This window comes from Macrobrachium nipponense, chromosome 40 (genome assembly GCF_015104395.2).
Source record: "Macrobrachium nipponense isolate FS-2020 chromosome 40, ASM1510439v2, whole genome shotgun sequence".
In the NCBI taxonomy this organism is placed as follows: Eukaryota; Metazoa; Arthropoda; class Malacostraca; order Decapoda; family Palaemonidae; genus Macrobrachium; species Macrobrachium nipponense.
Genome location: NC_061101.1, coordinates 23,721,420 through 23,741,804, shown reverse-complemented (window position 1 = coordinate 23,741,804; position 20,385 = coordinate 23,721,420). Strand labels below are relative to the sequence as shown.

The window sequence follows — 20,385 nt, the reverse complement described above, 5'->3', positions numbered from 1 at the left end:
ATGTTACTTGAAAAAATTTAGCATTCTCTCTCTCTCTCTCTCTCTCTCTCTCTCTCTCTCTCTCTCTCTCTCTCTGATCGATAAGATCTCTCCCAACTCATCAACTCGACCAGTCAGAATATTAAAACCATCTGTTTTTAATTTTTTTTTTTTTTACATAACGTCCCTATTCTCTTCTGGAAAAATCTGAAATTCTCTCTCTCTGCTCTCTCTCTCTCTCTCTCTCATCATCTATCTCGCTTCGTCTTCCTCGCTCTCTCATCTTCTCTCTCCTCTCTGCAATTCAACTTGACCATAATCAAAGAGTCGATAATCAGAATCTTTAATTAACCCCAGGTATCCAAAATCGTCACTCATTTTTATTTCTCCAAAGGTTTCTGTAAAGTTGCAACAATTTCTACTCAGATCGAACGCTTATAGTATTTATACTATTGCAGCACTGTCGAGACCAGTCTAGGCCATATCCGGCGTTCTCCAGGGTACAGTGCAGGGTTCGCTTGTCTTTCATCTAACGATAAGTGATTGTGATAGCGTACTGCGAGGTTCTTTTATGTTTTTGATTCACTGACGGACATTGTTTCTCTAACTTCGAACCTCGAGAAAAAATGCAGTTGGTGTTAAAATGAGTTAGACTCATTCATTCTCGGGCGCAGAGTATCCAATTCTGTAGCTGTGCTCTCCCTAAACGCTAGTCCCAGAACGTTTATAGATTCGATATCTTTTTTTTATCGTACAATAAAAAACTTTAACCTAGTGACGATATAGCTGGATCAAAATAGCACGCTCAGAAGAACTAGATGATAAATCTGCTCATGCTTGATAGTTTTTTTGTCTTTTTTGCTATTCATTGCCCCATTATACCCTCATTCATGCTAGGCACAGTACGCGGAAATCAATGAAACGACTGATTCTAGCAAATCGTACCTATTTGTATTGCGTATCTAACTCTTCCTAGTGAATGAAATTAAGGTATTCAAACGCTGTACGAACCTACACCGTTACTCATGTGAGGTGCAGGTCCGTATAAAGAGTCCGCAGGAGTAATGAAAGTTCCTGTTTTAGATCACGTATTCAAACATGTATTTTAGAGTGCATATTAAATGAGAGGCCCAAGAAAATAATTGAAGGAATATCAACTGTAGAATTTTATGAGAGATTAACTATGTCCACAGGCCACTGACGTTTGGAGTTATGTTCACTATATATGGCCTTTTTCCCCGTAGGTGGTTAGTACAGTCAGTGCACCTTATCCGGTGCAATGTAGGCATTACTTAAGGTTCCCTAGCTGCAGCTACTTTCATTCCTTTTACTGTACCTCCGGTGATATTCTCTTACTTCCATCTGACTGTCCACCCTCCCCTAACAATTGTTTCATAGTGCAACTACTTTGAGGTTCGTCCTGTTACATCTTTCAAACGTTTTCACTGTCAATATCCGTTTCAGCGCTGAATAGCCTTAGTTGCCCCAGTGCTTGGCATAATGACAAAAATTTATATAAATCAAATCAAATCAAACTATGGCTTATTTTTTTTTAACTTTTCTTAAAACCAAATCTAATTTCCTAATGCCTTGTGAACTTGATATCGTTGCAATTCCCGACACTACATTCTCTTCTTCACAATTATCATTAAAGTTCTCCGTTAGGGAAGGCGAGTACGTTTCAACGAGATACTGAAACGAGGTAATTTTGTCTCTCAAGTGCACGCATTCTCTAAGGTGCAACCCTAGAACTCTGTCGACAGGAGAAAGAGGACCTGGGTTGCCGTCACTCAGACGTTGCTGCTATCATGGAACGCTAGGTTTTTGTATGCGCGAACCCCGTTGCTAGGCCCGTCTCACCTCAGTCGATTCTTGTAGTTGTGCGTGTGTGTGTGTGTGTGTTTTTTTTTTTTTTTTTTTTTTTTTTTGGGGGGGTGATATGTAGAGACCTTTTTTTCTATTATTAAGTGGTTTGACCTTCGCTTAGGTTTGGTCAGATTTTTTTCATCTCAGGGTCGTTTTTTTTATTAATTTGTTAGAAGATATAAACATAGAGAGAGAGAGAGAGAGAGAGAGAGAGAGAGAGAGAGAGAGAGAGAGAGAGAGAGAGCTTATTTTTTTAGTAAGGCCCGATAGTGCAAAAGAACTTATTAAATATTGTAGAAAAGAGAGCTGAATAATCTGAGAGAGAGAGAGAGAGAGAGAGAGAGAGAGAGAGAGAGAGAGAGAGAGAGAGAGAGAGAAGCTTGTTATTCAGAAAGACTCGTGAGTGAAAAAGAGATGTTTAAACATTATAGAAAAGATAGCTGAATAATGTATGAGAGAGAGAGAGCGTCTAATTTTAGGTATATCTGCCTTACATAGGTTCCCTCCATTGATTCTGTTGAGGGGCATTTTAAGGCTCTCTCTCTCTCTCTCATATATATACACACACACATACACCACACACACACACACACACACAAGAGACTTCTTCTAGTACATGTATCCTTGATAAGACCGAGCAAGGCCTTGTGTTAAGGTTACCATTTGCATACTTATTGAATTCTGCTTATTTGTTTTTATTCTTTGAACTGGCAGTCTTATCCCATTTATCAGTTCTCCGGTGGTCTTCGTAGAAATGGTTGGGTCTTGTGTCGGTCTGTGCTATGTCCGTATTATTGTTATTATTATTATCATCATCATCGTGTTTCCGTGTTAAATTATTATTATTATTATTATTCTGTTAAAAAGGATGGCAGAATTAAGCGAGTTGATTTTATATATTGTTTTTTCTATTTTCCTTACAATTCGCTTCTCAGGCTCAGCGATGTTTCTGAGTAACTGGCCAATATTCATATTGGGAATTTTCAAAAATTATAAATGCTGAAGGAATCTTTTATTAGAACAAGATATCAGGTCCAGGTCAAGCAGGGGTCGTCGTCACAGTGCTGGTATTATTCCGTAGGCGTCCAGTCCCAGTTCGGGCGGGGTTTCGTCTTAGGTTTTAAGGGCTGGTATTGGTGCTGGTATAGCTGGTATCACGTGACGTTTCGACCTTCTCGTAGGTCATCTTCTGACGAGTCTGGTTGAAGTGACTGTCGCAAGATAGTTTGCGGAACGGTATTATCGCGGCTCGGACCTAGAGTTGCAATTCTCATTGGTCGGCCGGTCTTGGACGAAGCCGTGGATCTCGCCTCGAAAGGTCTCGGGGATTCTCTCGTGCGAGCGCCACAGTAGCGTGCCTGGGGATGAACGTCAGGAATTCCGTCTGCAGCAGGAATCGTATCATCCTGTGGGGGTTCCTGATTATCTGGCATCGTCGGGGGGTCGCTCGCTGCTCTCCGGGCGGCGGTGGGAAGGAGAACGTTTCTGAGTGATATTCAAGTTTGGTTTCTCCTTGCCTATATGAGGGCTTCTAGGAGGCGCAGACGTCGGGGATCCGTTGTTTGATCGATTATGGTGATATTAGGGATAATATCATTTCTTCTTATCCGTTATGAGCAGTCCTGGCGTGGTTGAATATGGCTCCTTCTTGGGCGTGGCAGGAGATTCGCTTGGAGAAACGCACGAGAGAATCCCCGAGACCTTCGAGGCGAGATCCACGGCTTCGTCCAAGACCGGCCCGACCAATGAGAATGCAACTCTAGGTCCGAGCCGCTATAAATACCGTTCCGCAAACTATCTTGCTACAGTCACTTCAACCGACTCGTCAGAAGATGACCTACGAGAAGGTCGAAACGTCACGTGATACCAGCTATACCAGCACCAATACCAGCCCTTTAAACCACCTAAGACGGACCCCGGCCCGAACTGGACTACGCCTACGGAATAATACCAGCACTGACGACGACCCGTGCTTGACCTGGACCTGATATCTTGTTCTAATAAAAGATTCCTTCAGCATTTATAATTTTTGAAAATTCCCAATATGAATATTGGCCAGTTACTCAGAAACATCGCTGAGCCTGAGAAGCGAATTGTAAGGAAATAGAAAAAACAATATATAAAATAACAACTCGCTTAATTCTGCCATCCGTTTTTAACAGCATTTGCCTAAAAGAGGGTCTTCCTTCTTTACCAAAATATTATTATTATTATTATTATTATTATTTATTATTATTATTATTATTATTATTATTTTTTTTTTTTTTTTTTTTTTTTTTTTTGCTAACTATCACAGTCCTCCAACCAATTCGACTGGGTGGTATTTATAGTGTGGGGTTTCCGGGTTGCATCCTGCCTCCTTAGGAGTCCATCACTTTTCTTACTATGTGTGCCGTTTCAGGATCACACTCCTTCGCATGAGACCTGGAGCTACTTCAGCCTCTAGTTTTTCTAGATTCCTTTTCAGGGATCTTGGAATCGTGCTTAGTGCTCCTATGATTATGGGTACGATTTCCACTGGCATATCCCATATCCTTCTTATTTCTATTTTCAGATCTTGATACTTATCCATTTTTTTCCCTCTCTTTCTCTTCAACTCTGGTGTCCCATGGTATTGCGACATCAATGAGTGATACTTTCTTCTTGACTTTGTCAATCAACGTTTACGTCTGGTCTATTTGCACGTATCACCCTATCCGTTCTGATACCATAGTCCCGAGGGATCTTTGCCTGATCGTTTTCTATCACTCCCTCAGGTTGGTGCTCGTCCACTTACTTATTACTGCAAGGTAGCTGATGTTTCTTGCACAGGCTCCAGTGGAGGGCTTTTGCCACTGAATCATGCCTCTTTTTGTACTGGTTCTGTGCAAGTGCCGGGCATTCGCTTGCTATGTGGTTTATGGTTTCATTTTTCGTATTGCACTTCCTACATATGGGAGAGATGTTTATTTCCGTCTATCGTACTTTGAACATATCTGGTTCTTTTAGGGCCTGATCTTGTGCCGCTGTTATCATTCCTTCAGTTTCCTTCTTTAGCTCTCCCCTCTGTAGCCATTGCCAATTGTCATCGCTGGCTAGTTCTTTAGTCTGTCTCATGTATTGTCCGTGCATTGGTTTGTTGTGCCAGTCCTCTGTTCTTTCTGTCGTTTCTCTTGTCTCTGTATATTTCTGGGTCTTCGTGTACTTTTATTAGTCCTTCTTCCCATGCACTCTTTAGCCACTCGTCTTCACTGTTTTCAGATATTGCCCCAGTGCTCTGTTTTCAATGTTGACGCAGTCCTCTATACTTAGTAGTCCTCTCCCTCCTTCCTTTCGTGTTATGTATAGTCTGTCCGTATTTTGCTCTTGGGGTGTAGTGCTTTGTGTATTGTCATTTGTTTCCTGGTTTTCTGATCTATTCTGCGGAGTTCTGCCTTCGTCCATTCCATTATTCCTGCGCTGTATCTGATTACTGGCACTGCCCATGTGTTTATATGGCTTTTATCATATTTCCGGCGTTGAGTTTTGACTTGAGTATTGCCTTGAGTCTCTGCATATATTCTTTCCTGATCGTGTCCTTCATCTCTTGGTGTTTTATATCTCCTCCTTCCATTATTCCCAGGTGGTAGTATCCTGTCTCATCTATGTGTTTGATGTGCTCCCATCTGGTAGCTTTATCCCTTCAGTTCTCGTTACTTTGCCTTTTTGTATGTTGACTAAGGCGCATTTTTCTATTCCAAACTCCATTCTGATGTCCCCAGATACAATCCTTACAGTCTGGATTAGGGTGGTATCTATTTCCTTGATGCTTCTTACCATACAGCTTGATGTCGTCCATGAACATCAGATGGTTGATTTTGTGCCTCTTTTCTTGAGTTGGTACCGGCCATCCATCTTCTGTAGTACTTTTGTCATGGGAATCATGGCTACTACGAAGAGTAGTGGGGACAGTGAGTCGCCCTGGAAGATCCCATCTCCTCTGATATTAACCTCTGCTAGTCTTATTCCAGAGCTTGTAAGTATTGTATTCCAGTTGCGCATTGTAGTTTTTGAGGAAGCTGATGGTATTTTCCTCTGCCCCATATATTTTCAGGCATTCTATTAGCATGTGTGTGGTATCATGTCGAAGGCTTTCTTATAGTCTATCCATGCCATGCTTAGGTTGGTTTTCCTTCTCCTACTGTTCTTCATTACCATTTTGTCTATCAGGAGCTGGTCTTTTGTGCCCCTACACTTCCTTCTGCAGCCTTTCTGTTGGTATGGGGATGGTGTTTGTCTCCTCTAGGTAGTTGTATAGCCTTTCACTGATGATACCTGTTAGTAACTTCCACACTTATTGGTAGGCAGGTGATAGGCCTGTAGTTACTGGCTATATTTCCCTTACTCTTGTCTTTTTGTACTAAGGATGTTCTTCCTGTGGTCATCCATTTGGGTGGGTGCTTGGTGATTTGAGATACAATGGCTGGAGTTGTTTTCTGCTATTCGTGGGTGTAGGGCCGGTTGAAGTTTTTGAGCCAGTATCCATGGACTTCATCGGGACCTGGGGTTGTTCCAGTTTGGCATTTTCTTTAGTTGGTGTCTGACTGTGTCTGTCGTGATCTCTGTGAATCTTTGTTTTTATTCTCCCGTTTTTCTTCTTCTTGACTTCCTGGAGCCATGTTGCATGTTTGTTGTGTGATACCGGATTGCTCCATATGTTTTCCCAGAGTCTCTTACTTGGTTCGGCTTCAGGAATTTCTGGGTGGTTTCTTCCCCTCTTAGTTGGCTGTATAGTCTTTTCTGTGGTTCCGAATAGTTTGTTCTGTTGGATCCTTATTCCTGTTCATGTTACCGTTGGATCTTTGTGTGCTTGGCCTTTAAGCCCTCGTTTTTACATCTTCTATTGTTGTGTTGTTTTTTTAGTCCCTCTCTTGTACTTTGTATTTCTCGTTTAGTTCCTCCTTTGTTTTCTTGCTTCTTAGCCTTTTTTTCTGCCATCTCTTTCAGTTTACTCAAAAAAAAAAAAAAAAGTCATCTCATCACCATGATTGCTTTTCCAGGCGCCTTTTCCAAGGGGAGGTTGCTGTTTTGGTTTCTGTTGGGGTTGGTTTTATTATTATTTTATTATTATTATTGTGGTGTTGCGAGCTCTCAGTACGGTCAGAGCCACTTCTCCGGTAGGTCGAGTTTTTATTGGTTCCCGGGAAGGGTGACTCATACCGGCGGGCGGTTGACTAGTCTTGCAGACTTCTCAGGTAGGGGCGGGGTATCACCGGGAGCCTCTTGATTGGCTTCTACCTCGCGTGACTCACCCTGGTATTATTCTCATGTCCGGTGTTCGTTCCATGCGCTGGTACTTTCGTTAGGGGAGAGGGGTGTGGTCCTCTCACACACGTCCGGTTATCAGGAACGCTTCTTGGGTGGTTATTGGGAGGGAGGCTTTTCTTTCAAGGATGAGCAGCCGCTTTCTAGGAGACGCAGACGTCGTGGTCAGGTGCTCTCCCGATGATCTTATTATTATTATTATTATTATTATTATTATTATTATTATTATTATTATTATATTATTATTATTATTCTTATCTTGTGTCTGTGTTTTATTATTATTATTTATTAATTTTTTTTGCTCTATCACAGTCCCCTAATTCGACTGGGTGGTATTTTATAGTGTGGGGTTGGGGGTTCCGGGGTTGCATCTGCCTCCTTAGGAGTCCATCACTTTTCTTACTATGTGAGCCGTTTTCTAGGATCACACTCTTCTGCATGATCGTGGAGCTACTTTCAGCCTCTAGTTTTTTCCAGATTCCTTTTCAGGGATCTTGGTATCGTTCCTAGTGCTCCTGTGATTATGGGTACCGAATTTCCACAGGCATATCCCATATCCTTCTTATTTCTATTTTCAGTCTTGATACTTATCCATTTTTTCCCTCTCTTTCTCGTCAAACTTTTTGGTGTCCCATGGTATTTGCGACATCAATGAGGTGATACTTTCTTCTTGATTTTTTTACAATTATTATTATTATTATTATTATTATTATTATTATTATTGTTATTATTATTAGTATCATCTTGATTTTGACCCTACTATGATTGTCTTTGATTAGTTTTTCAAGGTCAACAGACGCATTTTTATTCACAAAAACGTCAAAATCTCAGGTAAAATAAGTATCATACAATTTGACTTATCAAGTGTACTTTGGGATTTGCGTTTGTTGTTTAGTTTGTAAAACACAGGAACTCAAAAAAAATGTCAAAAAATTATGTTTTTATCAATATTTTGTGATAAGTAATATATATAATATTATATATATATATATATGTGATATATATATATATATATATTATATATATGTTATATATATATATATAAATATATAATTATATTATATTATATATATATATATATATATATTATATATATATATATATATATATATATATATATATATATATATATACACACACACTTACGTACACACATAAATTTAAGTGCCGAATCATTCTCTGTTGATAGGTTCAGGTGTGAAAGGCGTGATTCTTGATGTAATTCTATGAGTTTTTTTAATTTTAGGTGGTTTAAATTCGTGTATTTTTGTCGAATGTTGAATCATTTTTATACATTTATCTTGCGGTTGTTAAATATTGTAATACGATATTCTTTGTTATAAAATACTTTTTGTATTTATCTTCATACGCTTTTGTACGCTACCCAAAATCTGTCATAAGATGCTTTTATGTTTCATTCAGTTCAATGCTTTTGTACTCTACCCCCAAAACTATCTTAAAATGCTTTTGTACATTACCTCCAAAACTATCATAAGAATCTATCGTACGTTACCCCAAAATTATCAGCATTTTATTAGAACAGAAAAGTAATAAGTGTCATTTTTAACGATGAAATGATTTTTTTTTTTTTTTTTTTTTTTTACGTTTCAATAGGTGCACATTTTCCATGGCCGGGTTTTACCTGGACAAACTAAATATTATGAGATGCTCTTTGCATTTGTTTTAAATTTTTAAGTTGACTGGTTGAAGTTGAAACTCCCAGACTTTATTCCGTGTTATTATACATTATCCTTATTTGGTACAGTGTTCCTTTATTTTAAACTTAACTCACTTGACGCTTTACTGGTTTCAGTGTCATATTCGTGTCCAGATATGTAAAGTGGCAAAAATGTCGTCGAGGAAATACTTTTCGTTATAATAAACCACATTGAAAAAAACATTATCTGTAAAACACATCTTACGGGAAGTTGGGATCAACTGGCCTTTAGTTGCGTAAGGTTCCAAGTTTGACCTATACCTGACATTTCAAGGTCACTGTTGGATAAATGAAGAGCGTCTACGCGAAAGTATGTAAAAAAATGAGCATATCATAATACAGAATGACTAAATTTACTGTATTCAAAATGATGTTTGTGCTTATGCAAGTGTTTTCGTATGTAATCTCGCGATGATTTTTCTCCGTCGAGATTATATCCGTCAGTGTGCGGGTTTTTCTCTGTAATTCCGCCTCCACCAGTTGACTCTGCGTCACCGCGTGACGTCAGGGGGGGCGTGTGACGTCACTCGTCTCACTGGCCGCTTTATGGGTTAGTCCGTTATCCGCGAATTTTAAAGAGTTCTGGCCAGAGATCAGCATCGTGATTTATGTGGAAAAACCTCCCTAATTCAGACTTTAGTTTTTCTGCAGAAATTTGTCTGAATTCGGGATGATTTCATCGCTTGTCAGATGAATAAATCGGTCGAATAAATCTAGTTTTTTTATTCCTTGTCCCGAGATTGGTATGTCCGATTTCTCTTCTCAGTCACATCTCATTTTTTGTTGTTCAGATAACATTAGTACGATTGAATGATTTGATTTTCTGGTAATGACTAAGACTCATATATATTCTATATATATATGTATATTATATATATATATATATATATATATATATATATATATATATATATATATATATATATATATCATATACCATTCTTCATATTGGTGTGTCACTACAGCCTACTTGAACAAAGTAGTTGGATCAGTCACGGGTAGCAGATGATGCATGGTCTTGAATTACCATGCTGTAGGATATATATATATATCTATATATATATATATATATAATATATATTATATATATATATATATGTATATATATATATATATATCATGATTCAGGAATATGTTTTCCGTATTCAGGATTTCATGGCCGTTCCAATGCGTGTGTGTTCATACGTGAATTATCGATTTGTTAATGCGTGGCTTGTATTATGCCCAGGCACGACTAGGCTGAGCACCACTTTCATTTCCCTTTCTTCATCCGTCAACTAGTGGGAATTCTATCCTGAGGGAACTTGCTGTACCTACGAGTGACTGTAATGTCCTCTTGTTCATTCCTTTTGTTGGAGTGAAGTAATAGAATATAATGCTACCACTAATAATTGATAATAATAATAATATATTCTTAAAACCACAAAAGCCTGAGATGGACGGCTGTGACCATCAGGTGGAATGAAAGTGAATCGCCATTTGACAGAAATAGATTCTCCATATCAAGTATTGCTTACTCGTCTGTCTCCTTGACCATTTTCTGGTTTGTTGTGGTTATGCTGCTTATCAGTTGCTCTCAAGAGCGTTGGGGATTTTGGGGTTTCGGGGGAGGGGGGGGGGGGGTGGGGGGGGGGGCATTGTTTACCCTTGATTGTGCGTCACGAAATGTCAGGGATTGTTCGTCATAAGTCCCTTTTGATAATCGTATAATCCATAATCAATATTATGATAATATCCTGTGATATGAAAGAATGTCCTTACTTGTAAAAAATTAAAGATGAATTATCACATTTCATTTGGTTGCCTGTTTCTTTTGAATGCCTTTTAGTGTTTTCTTATTTATTTTCAAGTAACCTTGTTGATAGTGTTGCATCTTGTATCACCATTATAGAGGAAGTGGAGAAGTGCCGTGGAGGACAGAGGGTTGGTAGGGGGGGGAGGCTGGGGAAGGGTGGTAGTAGTAGTAGTAGTGACAATGGTGGTTTAATTCAGATGTTAAGGAGCTACATCGGCAGACAATGATGAATTCAATGTAGGTGTAACATTCATTGAAAAATAGGAAGTGGAGAACTAGTGTCAGGCAGGGCACAAGGGTAGCCTATACAAGGTTGGAGAAGGGTTAGGAGGAGGTTGCCGCAGTGACGTGTGGTTTGTGGGAGGTCAGAGCAATGTTTTTGTTGCACATGCAACCCACCCAAAGGTGCAACGAGACAAAGCCTTGCAGTTTTATGGCATCTCTCTCTCTCTCTCTCTCTCTCTCTCTCTCTCTCTCTTCCTCTCTCTCTCTCTCTCTCTCATTGTTATAAATAACGATGAACGATATATATATATATATATATATATATATATATATTATATATATATATATATATATATATATATATATATATATATATATATATATATATATATATATCATATATATATATATATATATATATATATATATTATATATATATATATATATATATATATTATATACCTATATATACTATATATATATTATATAATATACAGTACATACATACATACATAGATATATATATATATATATATATATATATATATATATATATTTATATATATATATATATATGTATGTATATATACATAGATGCTAACTTCTTATATGATCATTTTTTTTTATTTATATGATCTTTTGTAAAGAACTGTATTCTTTGGTAGACAAAAGAACAATGACATTTTGGTAAATGCATGACACAGTAAGACTCTTCTTGTGTAGTAGGTTTGTAAATCTTTGTGTAACAATACAGAATTCTTTAGTTTTCAAGGGTACCCTCGCTCTGTCAGAAGAAGCAAAAAATTGTGTATTGTTGTACAAGTGGACATGAAAACTACACAAAAATGGTCTTATTATCTCCTGCACCAAATTCTTTTTCCCTGGATGAGTGATATTAAGGATAACATAAAAGACTTGACTAAAACTTTTCAGGAAAACATTAATGGGTCAAGCAAAATGATAAGGATAACAATAAGTTCCCATACAAAACTTTTAAAGATAACTCTAATCTGTAAGAACAGTAATAACACGAGATGGTCAGCTAAAATATAAAGGATTACTTGCCGAAATTTGGGGACAACTATGAATGGCTAATTAAGAAGACTGTCAAGGAAAAAATAAAATGACAGAATGATATATGTATACGATGCTAACAAAAACCAAAACGATAACAAAGCAGTGGTCAAAACTGTGGATGTGGCACAGTGTCACTAAAATTTTGCTGGTGGGTATGTTAAGGAAATTTATGCAAGAACTATTCAGGATAAGTAAAAGTCCTTAAAGAATAAGTAAGAAGAGCCATTAAAAAAGTACAAAAATATTTCCTGAAGGATGGCCCGAAAATTTATGAATGATTTTAAATATGATGCATTGGTGGGGGACTGGGATGCAGCTATTCAACCATGTTGTTGAAGTTCGTGAGACCAAGGTAGGTGATTAGAAGCCAGTTTGATATATCAAACCAAGTCAATTGTATTATTTTTAGGAGCTCAGTATGACTAGATTATTGAATCCTGTGCCACAGATTTGGATCGTAAATCGTAGATTCTTGTCTAGGTAGTGGGAATTGAGTCGTTACTTTTATTTTACATGTATTTAGTATTTTATTTAGGATATCCTAATATATTACAATATGTCTTAACAGTATTTTCCATGTGTTTATTTTATTGCTGTGGGTTTTTTATAATTACTATTTACATTTAATTTTCATTTGTCCCTTCTTTACTTCTTGTATATTTTAATTCTTTATTGTTTTAATGTATTCCTGGGAATATTTTGCATTTTATATCAATATGCTTATACTATTTAACAATTTTTCACTGTTTCCAATATTTTCAACACTATCATTAAGTAATGTTATTTATGAATGTTGCATTGTATAACATTGTAGCTTTAGTGTGTCATTCAAATCCTCATTGTTGCACTCTGCGTGCAAGACATTCTTAATTTAAAGGTATTTTTATTTCCAGGTGGAGCGAGAAAATGTCGCTTCCAGCCAGACCCTGCGAGCTGCACTCAGTAAGGTGGAGAAGGCTCATCCGGGCTTCACTTACGAAATGGTGATGGGCCTCGTACGCAAAGCTGACCTCACAGTTAATATGAATGAGTCCATTCTCAGGCTGCAAGGTCTTGTGAATGAGTCTGAGTGTAAGTAGAGTAGGGAGCATTATTCATGCTTACTCAAGCTCATGTGATTTTTATCTTTATCCCAATTCATTTAGTATTACATATACTACTGATATATGTATATATAATGTTGCCAAGTAGAGATATCAATGTTTAACTAAGTGTTGCTTAAAAGAACTCTTGAGCTTGTCAAGTAACTGAGAACTGTAAAGATTCAGTATCAAGAAATTGCATGAGAAGTCAGAAAACTTTAAGAACAGGAAGTGAAGATTATATTGTAGAGTACAGCACAATGTTCTTAAAACCATAGCAAGATTAGTAGAACTCCCAATTTTCATTAAAAGTTCATTACTTTTATTATTAGAAAGCATTTAGATATACTTTCTGTGGGAAAAAGCATGGTAGAGAGTGTACCTCCACAAAGTATAAAATTTGGCAATGCACATAGTTGTAGGAGCTCAGTTTATAAAGTGCTTGTGGGATGGTATGTTTAGTATTTTTGGTTAGGTAGGGCATAGTTAACAATAAAATTTTATAGATTCAAAATATACTGCTAATAGTAGTTAGATTCAATTTATGTGTTTAGGTTTTGAAAAACTAAAGTGTTTATCACAAGGCTCCTTCCTGCAGGTGGGGACTACCGAGTGACACGCACCGAAGATGCCTTCCAGGAGTTGAATAAGAAATCAGCAAATCTAAAAAGAATATTATCGAGAATCCCAGATGAGATCACCGACAGAAAAACATTCCTAGAAACTATCAAGTGAGACTAGCATTTTATTTTGTTATTTGATGTATGTTTATGATCTGTAGTAGTAAGTTCTGAGAAATTGCTCGGTGACCATTCAGCTGGAGTTCAAAGAAGTCAAAATCTCTTGTGAGAGTTTGGTCTGAATTTCATTTGTTACCTAGATCTATAACCTATGCTGTCAGAGAGCAGTTGTGCAGAGAATAAGTAAAACAGAGTTGCGGTAAAGATTAGGAAATATTAATAGTAACAAGTAAAAGTAAAAGCTGATTTACCATCTTTTTCATTTTTTAGATCATGTGAAGTAGGTTTGGGATAATCTATACCACTCTTTGTATAGTAGTTACTTGTAATTTATTTACGGTGGTCTTCTTAGGTCATATAATTGATTTTCTTACATTTTTCTTGCTTTATTCAAGTGTACCTGTGGAATTGATCTAAAATATTATAAAAATTATACTGTATATATGGAAACCTGTCCTATAAAGACTGGTGAATATTATACTTGAAGTATTTTTGCAGAGAAATTGCAAGTGCCATAAAGAAGCTTTTAGATGCTGTATCAGAAGTCTCGCAGTTCATACCAGGGGCTCAGGGGAAGCAAGCTTTGGAACACCGCAAGCGAGACTTTGTCAAACACAGCAAGAAATTTAGTAATACATTGAAGGAGTATTTCAAGGAAGGACAGTAAGTGTTTTACAGTAATGTTTAGACTGTGGAAACAATATTATTATTATTATTATTATTATTATTATTATTATTATTATTATTATTATTAGTGTACTTAGGAAGCAGACCCTCTCTCAAGCATACTTTATTAAAAGTAATGGCTACTTCAGCAGCATTACACTTGTAGAGATTCTTCTCTATTTTCCGAATAGCGGCTTTTTCCGTGCTACTTAGACAGGCTAGTAGAGCACCTATGGAGGTCATGATCAAATAAAGAGTCAAAAATGGTGTATATATTTGAATTTTACAGATAAACTATGATACCATAGTTATCAAAGTCATTAACGATATACAGTAGTCCCCCGTATTCGCGGGGGTATGGCGTAACCAGAATCCCCCCCACGTGAATAGTTAGAATTCCGCGAATGTTTTGGAACCCCATATAAAAATGCTAAAAACAGCCTATTTTGTTAGTAAAACTCAAGAAAAACCCACTAAAAAAATTTTCATACATGGTTTTTTTAATAGTTTTATCATAAAAAAGTGCATTTTATGATGAAATTCATCAAAAAAAACCAGAATTTGTGGATATTTATAATCGAAAATACCGCGAATGCCGCGAATTTTCCGAATAATGCAGGGAAACGTTCCCAAGAGAAATCCGCGAATGTGTGAGTCCGCGAATCTGGAGAACGCGAATACGGGGGTCCACTGTATATATATATATATATGTCTCTCTCTCTCTCTCTCTCTCTCTCTCTCTCTCTCTCTCTCTCTCTCTCTTCTCTCTTTCTTGAAGCAAGCGAGCTTTCGTCTGGAGCTGCCAGACATCCTCAGGCTGGGAAGCTGAGGGTGGACTGATCTTGAAGCGGTGTCCGTCCTCGTTTTATATTTGGAGTTGACAGCAGGGGGTCTGCCCCATGCTGATCTACTATTGGCTGGTGGCGGTAGGTCTTCGTTTTCATTGGTGGCTTGGACCGGGTCTCAAGCCACTTTCCATGCGTTGATGGTTTTGCGATATTGTAAGTCCTGCAGCCTGCCTAGACCTCCTTAGCGGCGCGGTTACGTCGATGGGTGCTTTCGCTATGCTGCGGGACCTCACGGCTAACTTGATAATGATTGGCTGCAGGAGTATCTTGTTCCGGGGCGTTGTCTTCCGTGGAGTTGTCGTGCTCGGTGGTGTCATTGTTGGTGGCAGGTCTTCTCATACTCGTAGGGAGGAGAAATTCTTCCTGCGTCGTATTTAGTGTAGGTTTTACTTGCTGGATGAGAAGCGCCTCCAGCAGGCGTAACCGACGGGCATCAGGGGCCTTCCCGATGATCTTCGTGTTTTGGATGATCACATCCCGGGAGATGGCCTCTTGATGTTTGGTGCGTGCGTGATTTTTTATAGCCCCCTCTTGGGCGTGGCACGAGAGTCTCTTTGACAGGCGCATGGTAGTCATACCAACGTAGGCGCCGCTGCAACTGCGGACTGGGCATGTATACTGGTACACCACATGCGTCTGCTTCAGGGGGTCTCGTACCTGTGGAGAGGGGTTATTTTTTCATAATAAGGTCGCGCGTCCTCCGATTCTGGTAGTAGATTAAATTAGGTCGATATTTTTGGTGTCGTCGGTCGGGGATACATTTTCAGAAATAATTTTTTTGACCGAGTCCTCTTCTCACGTAATGTGAACTCATGAAGGCTTTATAATACAGCTTGATATTATCCTGGGGGCGGGTTGCGGGCTCTCACTACCGTACCATTTTCTCCAGGGCTGTACGGACTTCTCTGCTTCATTAATTTATTTGAATACCCGTTATTTACGAGTACTTGGGAGGCGCGGTCGAGTTCCTGATGAGTGTCCTGCCAGGTCGAGCAGTGAGAGAGGGCTCTCCTGACGAAGGCCCTGACGGTCGTGCTTTTGAATCTGGCGGGGCACTCGCTGTCCCCCATTGATGCAAAGTCCTAGGTTTGTTTTTCTTTGTGTAGACGGAAAGTACGAGCCGCTTCCCTCTTACTCACAAGGACGTCGAGAAAGGGGAGCCGATCGTCGGTGCTGTATTCAACCGTGTAATTCAGCACGCTGCACTGCTGGAATGCCTGACGGAGGGCTTCTACCTCATTCTCGGCGTCGACTTGAACAAAGATGTCGTCGATCTATCGTCCATATGGCTGTTGTTGCTGCATCCTAGCGAAGACTCGTTCCTCCACGGTTCCCATGTAAAAGTTAGCGAAGAGTACCCCCAGTGGGAGCCCACCATCGCTACGCCGTCCTTTTGGCGGTACATCTGTCCTCGATGGGTGGAGAAAGGGGCCTTCTTCGTGCAGATCTCCAGCAGCGTACGGAGCGAGGCTTCGGGTATGTTGAGGGGCGCTGTCGACTGACTCCTGTAGACACGCTCAAGGATGATGTCAATGGTTTCGTCGACAGGCACGTTCGTAAACAGGGACTCTATGTCCAGCGAGGCGATAATCCCCCGGTGCCAGGGGCGTCCTTGATGACTTCTAGGAATTCTACTGACGACTGCAGGCTGTACCGACTCGGGACGTAGGGGGTCAAAATTTGGTTAAGACGTTTAGCCAAGGCGTAAGTAGGGGCGGGCGTCTGGCTGATGATCGGCCGGAGGGGGTTTCCTGGTTTGTGAGTTTTTATGTTAGCATGGGGCAGACCCCCTGCTGTCAACTCCAAATATAAACGAGGACGGACACCGCTTCAAGATCAGTCCACCCTCAGCTTCCCAGCCCGAGGATGTCTGGCAGCTCCAGACGAAAGCTCGCTTGCTTCAAGAAAGAGAGAGAGAGAGAGAGAGAGAGAGAGAGAGAGAGAGAGAGAGAGAGACATATATATATATATATATCGTTAATGACTTTGATAACTATGGTATCATAGTTTATCTGTAAAATTCAAATATATACACCAATTTTGACTCTGTATTTGATCATGACCTCCATAGGCGCTCTACTAGCCTGTCTAAGTAGCACGGAAAAAGCCGCTATTCGGAAAATAGAGAAGAATCTCTACAAGTGTAATGCTGCTGAAGTAGTTCCATTAGCTTTTAATAAAGTTTATTATTATTATTTATTATTTATTATAATTATTTATTATATTATTTTATTATTATTATTATTATTATTATTATTATTATTATTATTATTGACTATGCAAACATTCATATCAAAGTAGGACTTGCAATACATGCAAAGTATGGTTCAACAGAATGATGTACAGTACTGAACACAAATAAAAAGGGTAAGTAGAGAGGAAATATATGTAATCCATCATTACCTTAGCTAATAGATCCAAGATGGCCCCAGATACTTCCAAAAGTGCAGAAATGGCATTAATGAATATCCTAGGCTACCTTAAAGTCATAGCCTAATTAAATGAACATGTAGAATCCAAAATAAAAAGTACACCTTATTGTAGTATACAAGTGTGTAATAAACATAATTTATACAACACTTGAGCAAGCACTGTACCTATAGTGTTTATGTCAAGTAACTATGTGATTAAACACGAGTAGTCTATACACCTTTCAGTATGATACCTTGAGAAAGTAATTTTACCACTAAACATCCCATGTAGCTAGTGGGATTGAAGAAACATTACATTTTGATGCCTACAAGTGACACTCATGGCACTTGGAGGTGTACAGAGGGTCATTTCATTACATTGAAGACCTCTGGAAACCATAGTTAAACTATGCCAAGCATCATTCTCCTTTAATGCATTTTGTTTGTAGAGCAATATGCAATGTTATTTTTTCACTTAACACTGACATATAAAAATAACTGTACCACATATTACTGCACAGTAAACTCCATAATAAGCAATACAGTGGATCACCCATATTCACATTCTCGAGATTCGCGGAATCACGTATTTGTGGATTTCTCTATGGACCATATCTACGCATTATTTGTGGGAAATTCGTGTATTCGCAGTATTTTTCTATGAGAAATATCCACAAATGACTGTATTTTCATATAAATTTTATAATTAAATGCAAAATTTGTGATAAAACTTAAAAAAGACAGGTATATAAGTAAATGCACATTTTGTGATAAAACTACTAAAAAAACCAGGTATAAGTATTTTTAGTAGGGTTTTCTCGAGTTTGAAGTAACAAAATAGGCAGTTCTTAGCATTTTAATGGGGGTTCTAAGTATTCGCGGATTCTAGCTAATTGTGGGGGCGGGTGCTGGAAGGTTCCACCTCAAATATGAGGATGTCCACTGTAGTATCCATACTATTATAGTATACATTATTATTCAATTTTTGCTGGGCTGTTGTCTAGAATGTAAAAATGTACAAAAAAAAATCTCTATCAGTTTTTAAAAGTGTAACCAGATAACTGAGTCACATTACAATTGTGGTATGGATCAAAGTGATCGTTGCTAAACGAGGGGCTAAAATTTGAGCATCGCAAAGTTAAAGAACTTGCACAGCTCAGTGGGAGAAGGGACTGTATGGAACAAAAAAAAAAAAAATTTTGTAAGTAGTATGGTGTCTGTAGTGAGTGGGTTATAGCCTCAAGTATTTTCAAGAAAAAACTGGTGTTATATCCATGCACTACAGTAACTGAATGGTTGTAACTAATAACTGGAAAGTAAACATTCACATTATGTTTACCGGTTAATTGTTTCTCTCCTCATACATTTTTTATAGCAAGCGTTTCTCTTTTCCAGGGCGAATTCTGTATTTGTAAGTGCCACCTACCTCATCCACCAGACCAATCTTATAATGCTGACAGTGAAGGACAAGTGTGAGTGAGAGTCTGAGCCTTTACTTTTCCCCCGTGACCATCTTGCACTACTCGGAGCGAATGTCAAATCCCAGCCCCTCTTTGGCTTATCAGGGAGCTCATTGCATTTGACGAGAATGCTTGGCAAGATTATTGCTCTTTACAGACTCTTGATATACTTATGATTATGACAGAGATGAAAGTGTTGTGATTTTAATAATATTAATTGGGCCATTGTCAGCATGGCCATTTCTTTCAAGTGCTATGTGTTTATTTTTGAAATGCTGGTATGCAATGTAGTATTGTAGGTTTTAAAACATTTCAGAATATACATGTATATAACTTGAATAAATGTGTTGCCAGAGTATATATTTTGCAGTGATTCACCGTTTTTATCACGAACCCTAACCTGGTATTTTAGACACATAATAGTGCTCCAGTATCTTGGGCTATTTTCTACTCTAGAAAATTTGGTAAAAGTTTAGGCATTATTACCACTTGTAGTTCTATCATGTGAATGTGAAAAAATTATTTCTCATGGTTACAGTCTTTGTGGACTGGAGAGACTTAGCGTTGAAATGCCAGCATAACATAAGTATGTGTCATGCGTACAATATATGGTTTGGAATGTATACAGGAAGAAATTTGTCTATATTTTGTGAATAACATGTCATAACTTGGCTCTTGTGCAACATAACATAGCTATTTTCGTTAATCATTTACAGAAGTTTACAGTTCATGTGTGGGATAAAATGTGACTTTAAGCACATATTTATGAAAGGCAATGACCTTCTACCTTTAACCTCTGAAAAGCATCTAAGTTTATTTTACCTCTGGAGTACTGCAAAGTAATTTTGCTTATAAGTGGCAAAGTATTTTTTAACCAATGCAGGAGCTGCTCAAGAAAAGAAAGTGCAAAAGTTTTGAATAGAATTGCAACAAGAATTCGTTCATACATGAAGTGTAACACTTATTAATGAAATTATTATTCTGTGTATTAGCAATTGGTTTTATCAAAAAAATGTTGTGGTGCAGTACTGACCACAAGGGGCTATTTTCATGTAACCGTAGGAGGGTAATGCCCTTGTGATGTGGCACATAACCTGACATCCATAGACTCATGCAAGGGAACAAATGAGGTTTGCCTATCATCATTACGAAAAAATCAAAGTGTTTTGTGTAGAGCTTAGTTTATTGTTGCCCTTATATAATTCTTTACATTATCACTGCCCAAGTAGATTGGT

General features: G+C 38.2%; 1 protein-coding gene across 2 annotated transcripts in view; it reads left to right on the top strand.

Annotated features, from left to right (window-relative positions):
- Positions 1–19,905, top strand: part of LOC135211998 (programmed cell death protein 10-like) — a 71,173-nt gene extending 51,268 nt beyond the window's left edge. For both annotated transcript variants that reach the window (XM_064245270.1, XM_064245271.1), the window contains exons 2-5: positions 12,837–13,014; positions 13,624–13,756; positions 14,264–14,428; positions 19,086–19,905. In XM_064245270.1, coding sequence (XP_064101340.1) covers positions 12,837–13,014; positions 13,624–13,756; positions 14,264–14,428; positions 19,086–19,170 — 561 coding nt within the window. In that variant the 3' untranslated portion in view covers positions 19,171–19,905. The remainder of the gene's footprint in view (positions 1–12,836; positions 13,015–13,623; positions 13,757–14,263; positions 14,429–19,085) is intronic.
- Positions 19,906–20,385: the final 480 nt, after the last annotated feature.